This window comes from Vicugna pacos, chromosome 1 (genome assembly GCF_048564905.1).
Source record: "Vicugna pacos chromosome 1, VicPac4, whole genome shotgun sequence".
Taxonomy (NCBI): domain Eukaryota; kingdom Metazoa; phylum Chordata; class Mammalia; order Artiodactyla; family Camelidae; genus Vicugna; species Vicugna pacos.
The window spans coordinates 26,280,598-26,300,672 of record NC_132987.1 but is presented as its reverse complement, the minus strand read 5'-3'; the positions used below and the strand labels follow the sequence as shown (position 1 = coordinate 26,300,672).

The window sequence follows — 20,075 nt, the reverse complement described above, 5'->3', positions numbered from 1 at the left end:
AAATACCAAGCCTTTGAAGGAAGATTTTTTGATACAATGTCAATATTGCATTCTCATCAAACTTTTAACTAATTAATTAACTAATTAATTAACTAATTAATATCTCCATGAACTTGTGAATTCCTATTTTATTCAAGTCATAATCCATTACTATTATTCATTGTCCCTGATTTGAAACAATGAACATTAGTAGAAACAAATGCATCCCTTTAAAGCTGGCCCTTTTGACAGGATCCATCATAAGATGTTTCAACATCTTAATAACCTTCCTGGCTGGGGAGATGCTACCCCTGCTGGGGCTAGCCGGTTGTTACAGATAGCAAAGGCCAGCATCCCTCTGACTGGCAAACTAATTAATCCAGAGCCAGATGTGCCATATCTGGCCCATGACTCCAGGAGGCAATATTCCTCTGCCTTAACCATCCCAAGGCCAGGTGCCAGGCAACTGGGGACCATCCCTATACGTAGAGCTTGCTGAAACTGTTCAAACTAGCCAATCCTAAATTGACCCTGCCCTTGCTTGCCTGGCCTTGAAACTCCACTAACAGTGCCCTAGGCCCTCCCTCACTCCTGCCCCTTCTGCCTCTTGACCACCCTGGTGTCCTTTCCATGAGGCCCAGTGTGGCATCCTGTTTCTAGGAGTGTGAGTATAATAACAATCCCCACCTTCTCCTGAGTCTCCTCTTGTGGCCACACCTGACTGGCCATTACATAATAGAACACTGACCACTGACACAAGATACTCCAGAATCATCTTGTGTTTTGCTGCTTCAGCCCTAGAATCAGCCATTTCATCAAAAGGGTCTTGGTTCCTTTCACTGGAGAGTAGTATTTAGAAGCCAGTATCTGTATTTTACTTACAATGGTATCAACACTATGGTATTTATAACAGGTTCTTGTGAGAATTTAATGAGATGTACATGTAACGTTCTCAGACTCATGCCTGCCGTGCAGTAATTACTCAGTAATTGTTGAATGAATGATCCTCGTGTTGATCAGAAGCTCTGAAAACAAGGGGGAACCTTCATCTACCTTTTTTGTAGAAAAGCAAATAAAAAGTGAATTTGTCAGGGATCTTCATCCTCTTGTGGAAATATTTTTCTTTAAGAATTCCCTGCAGTAACTTTTAAATTATCCTGAATACATTGTGAGAAGCTGGAAGACCTCCCTATGAAATGTCATGCATGTGATTCTAGGGAAAAAGAATGCTTTCCACTCATTTCTGTCCATGTTCGTCCTTCTTCATTGAAAGAAACGGTCAGAAAGGAAATCACACAAGCCTGGTGTCAAACCTAGATGTGACTCTGTGTCTGGGAGACTCTGATCCCTAAACACATCAAGTCATCGCAGAAGACACCGAGACCATTGAGAAGGCAGTCAGGGAATCGGAGGAGGAGAAGGTCAAGAAGAACTAGGTCCCGTGATCATTCTCGCCTGTTTTCTCATGACAGGGAGTGAGGGCAGCCAGGACCTACCCCTGCAAAGCAAATGCACGGCAGGGCAGGGATTCCACATCCCGAGCCTGCTGTTAGTGATGTCTTCTTGACAGCTGGTATCTCTACCCTGAATTCCTGACTTAACTACAGGTGGGGCCAGCTTTCCTGAAGGGTCTTCACCGAAGAAGCCTATCTGGCTCTTATTGGGCTTGAAACAAATGTATTAGAAATATTCTAGATGATTTTTATGTTTCAAATTGGTATTTCAGTCCCTTTACAAATCTGGCTCAAGTTTTCCTCGCCTTTTAAGGCTGAAAAACTGATTTCCAAATCACTGTTAAGGCATCGTTGAAAAATCATGACTCTAGAATCTTTTAGTCATTTGAAACAGGCCAGGCTAACGGTTTAACTTGAAAATGGAATGAATTTCCCAGCAGCGTTCCCATAGTACGTGATCGTGTTTTTGTAACCTAACACAATGAAGGGAGTTGTCACTGGATGATTCAGCTAATTAGAATCTCAACTCCCTATCTGGGGAGGAAATCGGAGGCATGGTGTTTGGACGAGATGCTTGGGTAGTGCTTGCTAGGCCTTCAGTTCTCCTGCGTCAGTGCCAGGTGCCAACTATGAACAGGGAGGTAGAGGGTAAGGTCAACCATCCACCTCAGCCAGAACCGAGCCTTGGAGCCAAGCCAGATCTGTCATGTTTCCTTAGTATCTGTCTGTCTGTCTGTCTGTCTGTCTCTCTCACACACACACACACACACATGCATACACCACCCCCACAACTGCTCCACCGCTGTAAATGCTGTTCTTGGTAAAATTCCCTAAGGCAAAATCAACAGTAACTCAAGTTTTCAGCTCATTTAGTATCAGTGGGAAATGTGCCATGTCGGAGTTTGACTGACAGCCACAAAACCAGTTTAACTGAGAGCCGCAAGGCCATGAGGTCTAGGTGCGGTATTAACTCACCAACTAGGAATAATTACTTGGTGAATGCTCACAATGCCTCTTATTTATGCTTCAATCTAAGTCTCTGAAAGTGCTGAAGTCGTAGAAACGACTAGAAAATGTACAGCAGGAAGATTTTTTATTTAGAACTCAACCACACATACACACCACACACACACACACACACACACACACTCCCCCGTCCAGGACTCCAGGGGTCTAAAAATCAGCTCTGAACCAAACACCTTCACTTCCTTGTGTGAACATCGACTGCCAGCTGACAGAAGCCCCACTGGGCTGAATTTTAAATGACAGGAAAGAAGGAGGGAAGAGAGTTCACCCCAACCTTTCCGGAAAAAAAAAGGGGGAAGCATGTTTTTTATATAAGCTCCAAGGCCAGGTGGGCAAATTCTTTTACACATTAGACCAGGGTAAAGGAAATGAAAATAGGCTTTCTTATTTCTCTCCTATACTGAATCTAGGAAAAAATAAATTACTAAGTAACTCTCTTTTTAAAATTTTTAATGTTGTACATGTCTGACAGTTGATAGTTCTGTTCTGCTACAACGGATCTAAGTTTATTGAATACTGGCCAGAGCCTAAGTCTTGTGCTGTTCACCAGGGTTCCGAATATTCAACCCACACTGGTGCAAAGTCTTCCCCCTTGAAAACACCAGGTTAACTTTATTTTTAAATTTTTATTAATTTTTTTATTGAAGTATAATTGATTTACAATACTGTGTTAGTTTCAGGTGTACAGCAAAGTGATTCAGTTATACAAATATATTTATATATCTATATTCTTTTTAAATTCTTTTCCATTATAGGTTATTACAAGATTTTGAATATAGTTCCCTGTGCTATGCAGTAAATCCTTGCTGTTTATCTATTTTATATATAGTAGTGTGTATCTGTTAATCCCATACTCCTAACTTATCCCTCCCCACCCCCTGCCATCAGGTTAACTTTAATATCATTTCTCTAATTAAAGTAGAACCCAAATGGCTAATGTCTTGAAATTATGTTATTCACAAACGCCAAATAAAAAGTCTTTAAATCCGGTCATTTTTCACTGGAGAGGGTGTTGTGAAGTAGTAGAAAAAAGCCAAAAGTGTCAATGTCTGAGGCAGAGGTACCTACCTCTCTAGGAGTCCAGAGTGTCACTCACCAGCCCTGTGACTTTAATCTTCATACTTGACCTGTATGAGCCTCAGTTTTCTCACCTGGAAATGGCTCATGACCAGACAGCTATAAAGTCCAATTACAACGTGGGAGGATATGTAATTGTCTATACGCTATATAGTTGTCCCTCCCTCCTCCTCTGATGCAGAGTAACTGGTTAACAGTTTTTGTCATCCTCCCCAAAGGCAGCTGGGATCTGGGGAAGTAAAGGAGAACCACAAAGCAAACCACCTGGTTGACCAATCAGATGAATTCATCAGTTTTCATTTTTTTAGGGTTTGTTTTTGTTTTAACTTAATCTGCAGCCTTTCTTCTAAACTGAAATTCATCCCTCCAAACCTCAATGGCCTTATTTATAAAATAACTAGAAAGTTGGGCCACCTGCATCAGTGGATTTCATCTCCGGTTATGCATTACACTCACTTGGGGGAGCCTTCTTAAAATGCAGATTTCTGGCCCCTCCTTCAGAGAGCCCTTGTTTCCCTTGGGCTGAATCGGTGTGTGTGGTTTTAAAAACCACTGTCCATTGAAATCAGATGGTCTCTGAAGCCTTCTACCATCTCACATGCCAAGCTCTGCTACAAAACTCAAGGAAGAGATACTCAAACCAGAAAACAAGAGTCTTCCTCCCGTGAAGTGTTTGTGCGCTGGTTGTCACAGGCCTGCTCTGGACGCCCTCAGCTCAACCGTCCCGCAAAGGGGCAGGCCAGCCCTTCTGAGCAGCCAGCCCCAAAGAAGGGACACCCAGACCCACAACCTGAGCTTCAGAACACAGAGCAGGCATCCCAGGAGGTGTCTTGTCCAAAAATGGCAATGAGGCAGGGGAGATGCCCTGACTTAATGAGGGGGGGAGGTGACAGCTGTGAGATGTTGAACTAAAACTATCAGGTGGGGATGAGGGAACTGAGGAGCAAATGGATGAGTGTACAGACGAACTCTAGTTTACTCTTGGGCCAAGAAGCTTAGTTTTTTTATTTGTGCATCCATTTGTTTGTTTTATATTTTAGATTCCACATTTAAGTGATAACACAGAGTATTTGTCTTTTTCTGTCTGCTTATTTCGCTAAGTAGAATACTCTCTAGGTCCATCCACACAGTTGCAAATGGCAGAATTTCATTATTTTTATGGCTGAGTAATATTCTGTTGTATATATACACCACATCTTTATCACTCATCTGTTGATGAATACTTAGGTTGCTTCCATGTCTTGGCAATTGTAAATAATGCTGCTATGAACACTAGGGTGCATGTATCTTTTCTAATTAATGTTTTCATTTTCTTCAGATATAAACCCAGGAGTGGAACTGCTGCATCATATGATAATTCCATTTTTAGTTCTCTGAGGAATCTCCATACTGTTTTCCATAGAGGCTGCACCAATTTACATTCCCAACAACAGTGTACAAGGGTTTCCTTTTTTCCACATCCTCACCAACATTTATTATTTGCGGTCTTTTTGATGATAGCCATTCTGACAGGTATGAACTGATATCTTACTGTGGGTTTGCTGAGAAGCTTATGTTTAACCCAGGAATAAACTGAGCTACAATCTAAAGTGAGGGGAAAGCCAGGAAGCTGCAGGTAGGATGGCTTACCACCGCCCCCTCTCTCTGCCTTCCTCTTACTGTGGTTGATGCCCTGATTATAGTTTCAAATAAAGAATAGCTCCCGGCTTCTCCACCTGGTCCAGCGCTCACCTTTTCCCGAGAAGGCCTGTTCCTCCAGCTACGTGGTGCCCCGGCAGCCATGTTATTCAGGCCCCAGAGGCATGGGCACGTGTCCCAGTCTTGCCCAATACAACTCCCTTCCTTCAGAACTGGGTTTGGGGTGGGTCTTTCGAACAGAGAAAAATATAAATTTGGATATTGCCAGTAGCCATGCTCTTTTGTGCAAGAGAGAAAACGAGTTTGCATTAAGAAGAGTGAAGTTATGGATGGAAGAGTCAAAGATTTAAGATGGAGAGTGAGGAGGACATCCTGGATTTCCTACAGAGTTTGGTTCCCCTTGTTCATGGCTCCTGTTGTCCCATCTGCATCTCTACCTTTGGAGTTTATAATGAATGTCCCTCGGGTGAAGGCCGCTGGAACTGGCTTCTGTTATTTACAATCAAAAAGACTAATGAGGATGGTTACGACGTATGAATTATTATGTTCTTCAAGTGTCAAATGAGTGAGAAACAGGCGCTTTCCCAACAAGAGAGACAAAATACATGTGAAAGAAACAAGAAGGCAGGAGATCTGAGTTCAAATCTTCCTCTTAGAATTGCACAACCACATAGAACCATAGACTATTGGCATTAGTTCTTAAAGGCAACTCGTTTCCACTACCCATTAGCTAAATGACATTGAGAAGAGTTTTTAACCCCTGTGGGTTTAACTATAAAATGGCCATAAAGATTCTGTGAAGAGGTGGGAGTTGAACTGAATCACTCACTCAGCTGAGGTGTCTTCCAACATGACAACCTAGGCTCATACAGCACTATATATTATCAAAAGGAATTTTCTTTGGAATTATTCTTGAAGTCACACTCCACACACCAAATGGTTAAGAGAGCTAATTATAAGCGGCACGTAACAGCTGCTCAAGTGAATGATGGTTAAAACCAAAATTCTCCAAATTTAAATATAGTAAATGCCAATTTTGCCTAGCTTTTCATAAGACATTTTGACTTTGCTTAAAAACAAATCGTCTTAGAACTAAACCCATTGAACTTCCCTATTTATTTGAACAAAATTTTTCGCACATTTATTGCGAGCCAATTAAATGCCTGACACTGTGATCGCTGCTGTGCCTTCAAAGGAGAAAAGAGAAGCTGCTCTCTCGGATCTCGGTGGAGTTGGGGAGGCTGACATGGAGACACATTAGGGAGTCGTGGTTTGATTGGCGCTGATGGGTTGTGTTCAAGGACAAAATGGGAATGATGAGCAGGTCTTGGAGGCAGGCAGGGGTATGATGGAAACTGTCATGGAAAAAGTGATGAGTTCAGCCAAGGGGGCAAAGCCAGGCAGATGGACCAAGGTAGGAAGGAAAAATAGGGCCCTCTGGGCAGTGGGACGGCAAACCCCAAACATGGGGTTGAGAACTGGTTCCAGGGCTCAGGGACCTGCACTTCTGTGGTGCAGAAAAAAAAAGGACACTCTTTTCAAAGGTATTCATAGATTGAGACTGATTCCAGAGGGAATGAGGGAGATAAAAGTGAGCTTTTAATAACTGTAGGAACTCCAGTATTTAAACATTAGTCACAAAAGATAATAAAAGGATCCAGAGTATATTGGACTGATGGAATCCCAGGGACATGGGTAAAATGAATCATAAGTGGAGCAGAGACATCTTACCTCGGAGACTGGGTTGATGAGCATAATAAGTAACATTTACATCGCAATTGCTAAATGCAATTGCCAGGTGCCTCATGCCTCACACACGTTGACTCACTTCACACATCACAGCCCTGTGATGCGGCTCTCTTTTATTATCCTGTCTCAGGAGGCCCTCTTCCTCGCCCATTCCCCTTTCCTGCACTTATCACCAACACACAATGTGCTTTACTTACTTAGCGTTCTTTTTTATTTGTCTCACTCCTTCTGATAGAATGGACTCTCCTTAAGGACAGAGATCTTTCTTTGTTTTCTACTGCGTCCCAGGCACTTAGAAAACATAGTAGGAGCTCAATATATATTGGTGAATGAATGAATGATGGGAAATGAGGTACAGAATGGTTAGTTACTTGCCCCAAAGCGAACAGCCAGCAGTTGGCAGGACCAAGGAGCAGTGTCCTGGACTCCAAAGGTAAGAGGCTCTGAGGGAGGGAGATGGTGAACTCACAGACAGGCAAAGACAACTAACAGTGGAGGGACTGGGCCACCAGCCTGTTAGCAGTAGGCTTAAAAATCCATTGATTCATTTATTTATTCGTTCAATTTTCAGCAAGTATTTATAGAGCACGTGTTACACACCGGGTACTGTCCCAGGCACTGAGGAAATAATGGACACGGCAGAAAGTGTCCCATAGTCAGAGGGGAGGGGAGCAGAGACAGACAATGGAAAAGGAACCAAGTGAATACACAATAATTTCAGGGATGATAAATTCTGGGATGACAGTAGAACAGGGGAGTGTGATGAAGAGAAGCTGGGGAACGGGCACAGCATCGTCAGATGGGGTCCTCGGAGGGGACCTCTTTGAGAGGATGGATGAGCAGAATCCTGCAGCTTGAAGCTCCTGAGGAAGATGAGGATCAAAACACGGAAGACAGGAATGTAGAGGTGGGGGCAGCACTAGGGGTGGGAGTTGGAGAGTGGAGTGAAATCCATGGAGATAGCAGCTCTGTACAGAAAACTGAGTTCACAGCTATGAGAAAGGCCATGGTCCTCTGTAGGGAAAAGTCTGGCTAGGACCAGAGCCAAGTGGTTAAAGAAATTGTCCAGAAAACCATCTCTGGTCTTAAACCAAAAACCCAAACCAGGAAGACCCTGCTTGAAGTTATCAGCTGAGCTGGAGAAGCAGAGGGAGCCATATAGAATGACAGGAGGGTGGGCAAGGGGGAGGGACTCCATATTACAGGAAACTTTTGGCAGCTCAAGCCTGAAAGTGCCCTACGCTGAATGGCAACACATCCCCCCCAGTTCATGCGTGCATTATATGTCTGGCCAGAGCTGAGGAGCCATTGGCGGTGACAGTGGCCTTGGAGAACATCTGATACAAATGATACTTACCTGAGCCGTGGACCAGGCCAGTGAGCCCCACACCTAAGTGAACATATGACTCACTTGAAATGTCTGTGAAAAATGCAGATGATCGGTCTCACCCCCAGAAATTCGTACTCATTATGTCGAGTGAGGGACCAGGAATCTGCTCTGTGATGCTAAGCGATCTCTGGACAGCCCCTACCTTGAGAAATGTGGAAGAGAATCCACTAACAAACTTCAGAGAGTCCATGAACCCTCAGAAGTGGAATGAAAACCTGCGTACAAATTGCATATTTGTATATTTCTCTTTCTTGGGAGAGGGTCCATATCTTTACAAGACTCTCAGGAACTTAAGAACCACTGATCGAGGCCACCCCTTGTCTCAGAGAGCAGGAGACAGAGTCCCAGGGAGGTACTTGGTTTGCCTGATCCTCAAAGTTTGATAACAGCAGAGTTGGGCTGTTATCCCAGATTTTCTCTTGCCAAGCCCCTCACTCTCTTCTCCCTGCAAAGGTCAGGGAGAGAAGGAGGAAGGGGATTTAAGCACTTAGAGGCAAAGTCACCAAAGGATCGCTCTCCTGCCTGTTGGTTTCAGGGGGGATAGATCCGCAGAGTGGAGGTTTAGAATGATGACGCCTCAACAAAGGACCCTGTCATTCACCTGCACGGCCCACCCCAAGCCCTGACACCTGTGGAATCCTGTCTCCCATAAGACTTGAAGCCAGGACAGAGGGCACACTTGCCCGGTTGTTGAACACACAGCGGTGATGGAGTGTGATGTTCTTGTAAAGACCTGCCTCCCTACCCTTGAGTATGTAGGTGGTTCCAGGCCTCCCTGCCTACACTCAGTTTTCCATCCATCTCTTTCCTCCAGCCCCTCTGGATACACACCCCTCTTAATAGGCTGAGGCCATGCATCCTCTTGAGTCCTCCTCCCACTCCAGATCCCATGTCACCAACCCCAGCTGGCCCCTAAAAGTTGCTGCGTATCCTGTCCTCTACATTTGGTCCAAATCCTTTAGAATCTGGCCTCAGGTTGAGCTTCTAGATTCACCAGCCAGGCTCACCTTCTTCTTCTAAACTAATGACTCTGTGTCTTGGCTTTTTGCCTCTATTCTGTGCTCACCGTTCCATCCTGGGTAGGGGGCCTCTCCAGTCCTGGCCCCATCTGGCCACCCTGTCCTTCCTCGACCCAGCTGGTCTGTGTCACCTGTTATTCAAGGGCGAAGCTTATTCAGAATCCGACCCCTCCTTCTGCAAGATAACCACGTCAGAAAGTTAATCTAGCACCCTTTCTCTGCCTTTCCATTCGAGCCCACGACAGCTCATCTTGGGGTCTGGCTGGTGGACTGCCTCCCGCCCCATGCCCTCCTCAGCCACGTGTGTTTCTCCCAGTCATTCTGGGCTCTCTCCATCTTGTTTCCCTACTCTGTTTGCCAAGTTCCTTTCTCATCTGTTCCTTTCTTTCTCTTTCTTTTGCTTCTCTTTATCCTTCCCCTAGGCTTTAGGTCTCCTCTGGCCCTTCCTGGCATCACTTCTCCTGACAGCAAGCCTCAGGAATCAAAAGGTGCCCGAGCCCTTTGTGTTGACTAATGCCACCTTTGTTTTGGTGCCAGATTTGTTTCGGAGGCAGATGTCCGGGAAGGCTGGACAGTAGGTGCCGTCCTGCAGAGCATACTAAAAGCAGGGGAGACAAGGCAGCTGGGTCATTTTCCACAGCCTCCTTAAATCTGTGTGAGATGGCTCGGACACCTTGCCTTTAATAGACAAGGAAACGAGCTCAGAGCTCAGGAGACTTGCCCCAGGTCTCGGATTAAATCAGCGCAGAGGTGGAAGTGAACACAGAGCCCTCAGACTGGCTGCCGTCCAGACAGCTACGAGGAGTAAAATCACAGCCTACTGTCTTTCAAAAGCCTCAACAAGGGCTGTCACCCTGCGGACGCTTGGCACTTACTGGGAAGTTGTATTAGGCTTTCCTGTTGATTTTGTTTTTCCATCCCATGAAGGAGTTACACACTGAATTCCTTGTTGAGGATTAATCATTTTCCTTCTTGCCTATGACTGAGGCTGTTTCTCACGTCCTGCCCCTGGTTTCGCTTGTCCCAAGGATTTCATGTGACGGGCGGGACACTCCCCCAGCTCTCCCCAACCCCACCCGGAGCCTGCAGTCGGGACCAATGAAAGCCAAGGACCTCATCCACCCGGTGACTAAGAACTCAGAGTATTTAAGAGGCTGCAGGGATGAACTGAGAATTGCTTTTGCTTTCTTTACAGACGGGCACGCTCTCATCTGATCTGGGCCATCAGAGTGAAGGGGTGAAAAGCTGAACTCCACCACCATGTGCTACGGGAAATGCGCGCGATGCATCGGACACTCCCTGGTGTGGCTCGCCGTCCTCTGCATTGTAGCTAATATTCTGCTTTACTTTCCCAATGGGGAAACAAAGTACGCATCGGGAGACCATCTCAGCCGCTTTGTGTGGTTCTTCTCTGGCATCATAGGAGGGGGCGTGCTGGTAAGTCGTTCAGAATGATTTCAACCTTAAAAAAGAAATGCTCTCCTGTTAAACAAGCTGTTTTCATAGAAAAGTTTCTCTAAAGCATATTTCCAAATCCAGGATTTTTGTTCATTCTTCTTTTGAAAGCAGATTATATGCAAGTTGAGATTTACGTATAGTGTATTCATTTGATTAGATGTTTTACAAAATCCCCTTTCAAGGAAAAGTGAACTCCCTTTTTGCTAAACTCTCTTACTTTACAGCTTGAAACAGAAAATAGCTTTTAAATCAGATTTGAGAAACCAGAGAGTTTCTGGCACTGGAGCTGGCACTCATTGAACATTTGCTCTGGGCTCTGGGGAGCTCGGAGGGGTCGGCTGGTTCTCTGTCTAAATCAATGGAATTTTGGATCTAAATTCTTTGCTGTTTATTCTCAAGTGTCTGTGACAGGGCAAAATAATGAATTGTGAGTGCATGGCTATTTAGAAAGAACTATAAATTTTCTCCTTTATGTAAGACTGGGGTGTGGCATTTAGGAAAAATCCTTCAGTTCACAGCAAATCAGTGTCTAAAGCTAATAGTGGAATGTATTGGGGTTTTTTCCCCAAAGTTTGCTTATAAGTGAAGTGAGAGGAATTTGCCTGCCAACCTGGGAGCTGAAGGTATTAGCCTTAACCACAGCATGGAAAGAATGTGGACAAACTTGAGTTTGCCACTTAGAAACGCTGGGATTGAGAATTTTGAAAGAATTGCTAATACCGTAAAGAGTATTTTTCTTAGTCAGATAAAGGGTATTTAAACTTAATATACTACTTCTGGCATGGCAACTCAACTTTGAATTTGAGCATTGCTATCCATGCTAACATAATGATTCATCTTTAATACAACTTTGTGTTGGTTTAAACTTCTTTTGATCTTGAACTCTAAGTATTTCAAACTTACCTTAAGAGTTTTATTGTGAAGCTACAACTGTGCGGTGGTATTTTCAAAGAAGCAGATCACATTGAGTATACACAGCTTTCATCTCTCCTGCTTATGAAAAAAGTTTCAGTTATTCTGTTAAAGATTTGTTGTTATCTTCTGTGCTTTACAAGGGAAAACAAACAAAAACAAACAAACAGATTTAAAGACAGGCCTTAATAGTTTCGAACCAGAGTTTGTTTCTGAAACTACGTTGTGAACGCTTACGGGATAAACACATTCACAGGGGATTATTTTACTTCTCGCACTGCGCCCTGACCCTACGTAATGTGAAACATTACATGAAAACAAGCGGATATTACACTGAGAGGTTGTTTTTCCTCCTCAGGGTTTTACATTCTTTGAGGTTCTTGGTCCACCTAATCCAAAGACACTCAGCCGTGTCACAAAGAAAAGTATTTTACCCCAAAATGCTTAGCCTGACTGACCCTTTTGGGCCTGGGGAAAGACAGTGACTTCAGCTTGCCTGTTTTCTAACCAGATATTCCTGCCGGCATTCGTCTTCATCGGCCTGGAGCAGGATGACTGTTGCGGCTGCAGCGGCCACGAAAACTGCGGCAAGAGGTGCTCGGTAGGTCCTCCGGCTCCGGGGCGCGGGGGTGCGGGGTGGGGAGGGGGTTCCCGCGGCGCAGCCGTGGACGCAGCGCGCCTCACTCCCGGGGTTTCTCCTTTCCGTAGATGCTGTCTTCTATCCTGGCTGCTCTCGTTGGAATCACAGGATCTGGCTACTGCGTCATCGTGGCAGCGCTGGGCTTAGCGGAAGGACCAGTGTGCCTTGATAACACCGGCCAGTGGAACTACACCTTTGCCAACACGGAGGGGCAGTAAGTGATGGTCCCCCATCCGGCGGCACATTCTTATCCACCACGTGTGTATAGTGCTAAACCCATCAAACGAAAAAGTATCAATCATCCATTCATCTATCCACTCAACCAGTTTTATTATTCTCAGGGACTCAGGCACAATCTAGGCACTGGGTGTGGCAGGATGGAGGCTCTGTCCCTGACCTGGAGAAGCTTTTTAGTGGATTCACCCACTCAGTCCTCATGATAATCCTATGAGATGACTTCCACTGTTGCTCCCATTTTACAGATGAGGAAACAGAGGCACAGAGAGATGAAATAACTTATTCAAAGACTCCCCTTGCTAAGACATGGCAGTCAGGATTTGAACCCAGGCAGCCTGGCTGTAAAGGTTGTGCTTATATGGTGTGTATACTATGCCAGCACAATTGGCTGATTTTACTACTTTCTAAGAAAGTATTAGGGGATCTGTGTATAATATGGATGAAAACTATATGAATTTAACCAAAGCTCAGGTAAATCCTACTACCCCCAACCCCCAAACATATGCACATATAGCATAATAACTATGCATAGCACACCCTTTATTTAAAATGACCAGGCTGTGTAAGATAGATCTTATTTATGACTTTTAACATCAGGAAATTTACGTGGCTCCATTGCTTTATGTTGGCACTCATGTCTTACCTATTACTGAGAAAAGAACAGAAGTAGTGATAAAAACCGATGTACATAATCATAAACGAATGACATCCTGTTTTGGATTATGGACAGTTTAGTCATGAGATTCATGAGTGAAGATAATACGAATAATGAATTTGAATTGCTCTTATATTCTCAAGAATGTTTGTCCCACCATGAATTATTTAGCACATAGTGAGGTCATGACATCATGGACATGGAATTAGACCCGTGTTCAACCCCAGCTCTGCATTTACTCTCTCAGTAACCAAGAAAAAGTGAACTGAGCTTTCTGCACCTCTGTTATTCCATCTGTAAAATAAAACCAATGGCAGTTGTCAGGAGGATTAATAAGATACTCTATGTAAAGTATTTGTCGCAGAAGCTGACACACGGTGAGCATTGCCATTGTTAACTGTCAGAGTTAACTACTAGTTCACAATGAGGACAGCTCAATGGTCACTCTGAAGGAAAATCAACACTTACAGGAGTTTGAAATTTTGGTGTTCACAATTGCTATTGATCGTGATTTTTCAGAACATACTTTTCATACTTTGTTCAGAACACACTGAATGTACCAGTTGAAACTGATTATTCATGTATGCACAAACATGCAAACTACTGCATAAACCCACCTTTAAAAAAGTTAAGATTAACGCAGCTGAAATCCGTGGAGAGGTGAGAGTATCACTAAATGCTTTTTAGAGCTGACTGTGAGCCCTTCCCTCCCGTGACCCACTCCAGCTTCTGCAAGAAGCGTCTATGTCATTCCTCATTTCCACTTGTCCAGAGATTTCAATATGGGAATAACAAGCCAGTGATTTTTTTCCTCAATAGCCAACTGGGGCCAAAGAATTTTTCCTTGAATTTTTCCCACTGTTCCTTGAAATTATGGATTTTTGTTCCACTTATATGTAGAAATACAGGACCAGAAACACAGACTTTTAATTTTTTTAAATCAATGAATTAAATTTCTGACTGGCTCAGTGAACCATTCCAAAGTTAGGCCTCTAATTCCCAGTCCCTTTAATCAGTTGTGGCAGGAAGAAGTGATAAGGAAAGAATTACAGCAGACCTCTTTGTGGAATTAAGTCAAGCCTAGATTTTCCCAGCTGATTGAACCCTATCTCATTAAGAATGAATACATATAATATATTCAAATAGTGACCCAGTATGGTTTGCCAACATTTCACAAAGTGACAATGGATTGTTATTTAATTACTTTTAAAATGTGTTACTTAGCGAATACTGGTCTAGGGGTTGGATATACAATGATGAGTAGGTCTGGTTCCTGCCTTTATGGAGTTCAGACCTGTGGAATAGACACACATATGCAGCTGTTCTCTCTGGCCTAAGGAAGGTGTCCTTCCTCCGCGGCCCTTTGACACTGGGTTTACCTGATCAGTGAACTTGTCAAATTGACATTGCCTGCTAGTTCTTCTCTTAAGCTCTGTTCTTCCAGGACAGAGTCCATGCCATTATATCCCCAGCCTTGGCACCAGGTCTAACTCACACTGAGTGCTCGATAATCTTTGTGGAATTTTATGTTTTTCATTGCAACGAGAGCTGGGCTGAATTCTTCATTTTGTGGAATGACTTGGTGTAGAAGAATCTAAGTCACTGAGTGAATATATTTCATTTTTTCTGAATGACAAAACACTGTACAAAAAGTAGGCTTATGAGACCCCCGTGGATGTGACCGTGTGTCAAAGTTTCTCTTTTTATCCCCAGCTACCTTCTGGATAGCTCCACATGGTCCCAGTGCAAGGAACCCAAGCACGTGGTGGAATGGAATGTCTCTCTGTTTTCTATCCTCTTGGCACTTGGTGGAATTGAATTTATCTTGTGTCTCATTCAAGTAATAAATGGACTGCTTGGAGGCATATGTGGCTATTGCTGCTCTCGCCAACAGGTAAGAAGCTGTGGGAAATGTCAAAGCCTGGCCCTCGGGTATTCAGTTACCACCAGGCATCATTGTGCTCATCATAGAGAAAAAGGGCAAAATCCCCCCAACCTACCAGCGTTTATTCCTACATCATCTTCGCAGCAAAATATTTACAGCATTCTGTTTTGCTCTCAGTAGTAAGCTTCCTTGAGTGTGACAATCACTGGGTTATCTTGGTTCTTTGCAGTTGCTCTCTGTATATAAGAAAATGTCATTCACCCAGAGACAAAGTGCCCCTTCAGGACCTAACCTAGTACCCCTTTTACTACCCCTGCTCTGGCTGCAGAGACGCGAAAGAAGTGCCTTCTCTTTGCTTGTTCTTGTGCCGCTAAATGATACACACAAATAACAGGCAACATCCATTGCACTAGGCATTGCGCTCAGCCTCGGTGTCAGATGAGCCTGTGACGCAGAGATGAAGCAATGCTTCTAAAATCATTTCATCAGGAAGCAACAGGCTTCAAACCCTGGGTCATTTAATGCCACAGCACCTGCTCTTAACCTGTGCACAACAACACATGCTGTTCTGTTGGGTTTTCTGCGGTTCCTTCCTGATAAGGAGTCACAATAATGTCCCAACAGTTAAGCTTAGAGAATCACTAGCAGCCTTTGAATAGCAGTTCGTTCAAAGCCTTTCACTGTGAAAGAAAACCAGGAAGCACTTGTTTCCTGGGGATATGATTTCGAAGAGAAATATGCATTTGTTAGCAGCCGGGAAAGTTCTTGTTCCTATATTCCCCTAAAATACATATATCACTGAACTGATGGAAGTCCAGTTTGGGTCCAATTTCAAGGGCTTTGTTTTATGTCTTATTCTATAAAAGAGGATTAGGGAAACAATCCTTATTTAATTTGTATTTTCCTGACCATTTACTCCACTGGCTCAAGGTTTCTGAACTTTCTTTGAAAATCAGGCAGAATCTAATGAAAACTAAAAGCCCATTGCTACCGTGAAAAACTCAGCTGTAAATAAATGGAAACTTTCTATCATTTTTGAGGGAAAGTTAAAATAAAAATCCAGTTTTCCTTATCAGGCCAGCACAGCAAGATTAATAATTGCCTTGGGGGCCTGCCAAATTTCCAAGAAAACAAGAGTGGGAAACCTTCAATATGGAGTTGTTTCCAGGCAGTATGGCTGGGGAGAGGCAGAGGAGAGTGCTCCTGGGATTACTGTAAAATAATCTATTTTTAGCCTTGAATTTCCTACAAGGCAGAGTTTAAATTAGATGGACTTCAGTGCTTGTGCATTTTGGGGACAGGCATAATGTGTCAATGCCCAAAATTGCTGTAGTGGTTTGGCAGAATGATACTCTCCTCTGAGTTCAGGGGCGGGGGGTGGGGGTGAGGACCAGTAGTCCCACTGGGTTTCCCATGTGAGTCTCAGTAGGGATGGCTTCTTCCCAGACACTGCAGGGCAGATCTGTTACATTTGTTTGTAAGACAAAAGACTGTTTCAAAGAGCAAGCTTTTCAGTGTACCTGAGTCAAATCTGTAACTTGGAAGCATTTCATTCAAATGCTGAGCCGGCTCCATTATAAAACTCCCATGGCATTAGCTCTTAAAACCCTGAGATTAAAAACCCACGCCGAGTATATTCAAAGCCAACCAAGCATTGTAAGCTGTGGTTTCCATGAACCCTTTCTGCAGCTTTCACTTGGGAAGGACAATGGTCTGGTATGATTAGGTAACATTTTGTGAGCATCGTCTAAGCTCCCAGTGTTGTTCCCCAAACCGCTGCTGAAGCTGAGACCAGTCTGCTTTATGCTTGCTAAAAACAGGAATGTAAAGCACTGAAATGTCATTGTTGTTTGTTAAGCCTGCACAGAACCTGATGCATATTTCATTTTCATTACAGCAATACGACTGCTGAGAGAACCACTCCAAGACACAACCACAATCTTCCCTGATGTCACTGTAATTTATATATTTTACTTGTATTAATTTGTAAAACTTTGTACTAGTGTATTATACGCCACATGTTCTACTTTTATAAGTGTGTATAAAGACTGGCATCCTCACGTGTTGTCAGTGTTCGAACGTAGCAATCAAACTTTTTTAGGAATTAGAAAATAAAACACAGTCTGGAGGTAGTCTACTGAGTGACAGTTCTCAGACTATCTGAGATAAACTCTGGTCTGAAGTAATGTTTTTGAGAAACATTACAAGGATAAATACCACATTCCAATGGCTATTGTATATATTTATATGTGCATGTGTTTATTAAATGAAAGATTTCTAGTTGCTTTTCGTAAGACCATGGAGGAGAAAAATCTGACCACCTGAAAAGATTTATTTTCTCACTGTTTATATGGTGTTTCCCAGTCATATGCCTGCAAATCTCTAGCAAGGGGCCTTTTGAACTGTTTCGTGTTCTGAAAGAGACAGATACTTCCCCAGAGTCGGAGGACGGATTGCGAATGCTCGAAGCCAAACGAACGAGTCAGAACATGCAATACGGCGAGTTGTTACAGGGACTGCCAGACTCTACATTTTCCTAACACATGGGAAGCTCTTTGTCCTTCAAAGACAAGACTAAGGATCATGTATTTAAAAAGGGAAAGGCCTGGATAACTGGACAAGAAGAAAGATGGGAAATGGAATAAAGCAGTTGATCAGCATCATGGGAAAATGGGGGCGAAGGGGAGGGGGACCATGAGGAAATACTCCCTCCAAATTTGCTTGTTTTAAATACAACAAAATAAAGTATTCACTACCATTGTGTTGTTTAGTTTCATTGTCCTTTGTTTCAAGTTCCTCCTTTTTTCTCCGTGCTTTTTTTTTTTTTTTTTTTCAGTCTGCAGGTTGTACAGCCCCTATTGCTAAGGGCTTTGTTCTTCTGGCTTCTTTATTCCACTTTCTCTTCTGCATCCTCTCCTTGTTTGCCCTCCTCAGCTGGCCATGCACTGACTTTGCTCTACCATCCCTTGGGGCCATCACTCTAGTTGGGCAACTTTCCTTTCCACTGGGTGCTCCAGACATCCGGCTCCTGGGGAAGGTCACAGACATTTTCTCTCTTGATGTTTTACATCTGTTGTACAGAGGGAGCCCCTCTCAAGTGACAGGATCCCCTGACCTAGATTGTCTAGATCCCCTGACCGGGGATTGTCTAAGAAATTGTCTGCTTTTGGCCAGCACAATAGACAAGTGAGTTCACAAAGAAGTTCCCTAGGGAGAGGTATAGCTCAGGTAGAGCACATGCCTAGCATGCATGGGGTCTTGGGTTCAATCCCTAGTACCGCCATTTAAGTAAATAAGTAAATAAACCTAATTACTCCCCCGCACCCCCCCAAAAGCTCCCCTACCTATGAGTTAGCAGAGCCCCTCCTGAGAGTGAGGTCTCCTAATTGAAGAGTTCTCATCTTTCTTGTGCCTCCATCAAAGCTTACGAACTCCAGTGAAGAATATTGTTTAAAATGCATAAAACAAAGGGCATAGGATGACAAAGTGAACCAATATATCTGAATATTTAATTATAATATAGTTGTCTTGGTGGCCAGTTCCACCACGCCAACATCTGCAGACAGGAAAACAGTGATCACATGTGCTCCAGCAGTGGGCTGATGAGTCGAGGATCTAAGAACTACTGTGCTTTTGAAATATGATTCCAATTGAAGTATTTTGAGGTATGTGCAACAATTTTATTGTGATATGAAAAGATAAGTAATTTTGTATTGTTGACCAAAGTATGGTCGGTATTGCTCACACTGCTGTGATTTGCTGCATGCTGTCATAAAAAAAGGAAACACTAAATTTTCATTAGAGGTTAATAAAAACAATGGCAAATTTTTTTTCCCATCCAATTTAACCCCCCACCCTCCAGATATCTATCCATGGGCCTCTTAGGAGCTCTGGGACATCAGGTTAAGAACCCTTGCAACAGAGGATCCAAAGAAGAGGCATAATGACCGGTCATAAGCACTTTTTTCCCCTAAAGTTATCCTCAGAAGAGAAGGTGATAATAATTATTATCCATGATAGTAGTAATAACTATTGAGTTCATCTCTGTGTCAATTACCATACTCAAGTTTCTATGCTGAAAAATTTCAATAGACCTAGAAGGAGGCACTTGTCTCCACTTAACAGAGTCAAAGATCAGAGAGGTGAAGTAGTCCCACAGAGGTTAAGGTTAAGCCCGAGGCTACCTCTTTAGCAAGTAAAAAAGCTATCATTGAACCCGGGTCAGTCTAACACAAAAACCCACTTCTCCCCTGGCCCCTCCACTCCTCGGCTGCCCCTGCCCCGGTGCTGGGGTGTTGTCCCCACCAGCGCTGGAACTCAGACTCTTCACCCGCCGAACAGTGAGAGTCCCATTTGACAGTCCCCTGTGACCCTCAATCGTCCCCTTTCCAGAGTCCAAATTTGAGGGACTCTAAGTCTCCCCTAGTTTGTAAATTTCTTAGCAGTAGACATTGCCACTGTCCGGAGGAAATAGCTGACACGAATTCCCTTCTGTCCTGGTTTATTTCTATTCATGGCTCACACCCTCGGTCTGCAATATTCTAACCCCTTCAATTTGGCCGGGAATTTCCTCGGGGGTTGTACCCAGACAGCTCATTATCACCTGGCAACATAAAAACAAAAATTCCTGTAGAATCTGAATCACCTGAATAGCACACATGGCCTCAAGGTTAGATAATTCCCTCTGAGTGTCATTTTTACAGTAATTACCAAATTTTGCAATCACCCCTTACAGTAAAGCAAGCTCTTGAATTGAGATCTAAGGAAACTGATGGAATGGTATCTTCACTACAGTTTGGTTTTTGTATGTGTGTGAGGTCTCCTGGATTGTGTTTCCAAGCCTGGGATTTGGTGCAATTTTTCAGAAAAGCAACAATCTATAAAGTCTGCCCATCCTTTTGACCCAGTATTTTTACTTTTAGAAAAATATTTTAAGAGAATCATCAAGTATGTTCA

General features: G+C 43.5%; 1 protein-coding gene across 1 annotated transcript; it reads left to right on the top strand.

The window, feature by feature from the left end:
• Window positions 1–10,494: 10,494 nt before the first annotated feature.
• On the top strand, window positions 10,495–17,877 carry TM4SF1 (transmembrane 4 L six family member 1). Its single transcript, XM_006202792.4, has 5 exons — window positions 10,495–10,769; window positions 12,214–12,303; window positions 12,411–12,556; window positions 14,948–15,128; window positions 17,017–17,877. Exons 1-5 carry the CDS (start codon window positions 10,593–10,595, stop codon window positions 17,029–17,031), a joined length of 609 nt encoding a protein of 202 aa, XP_006202854.1. The 5' UTR covers window positions 10,495–10,592; the 3' UTR covers window positions 17,032–17,877.
• Window positions 17,878–20,075: the final 2,198 nt, after the last annotated feature.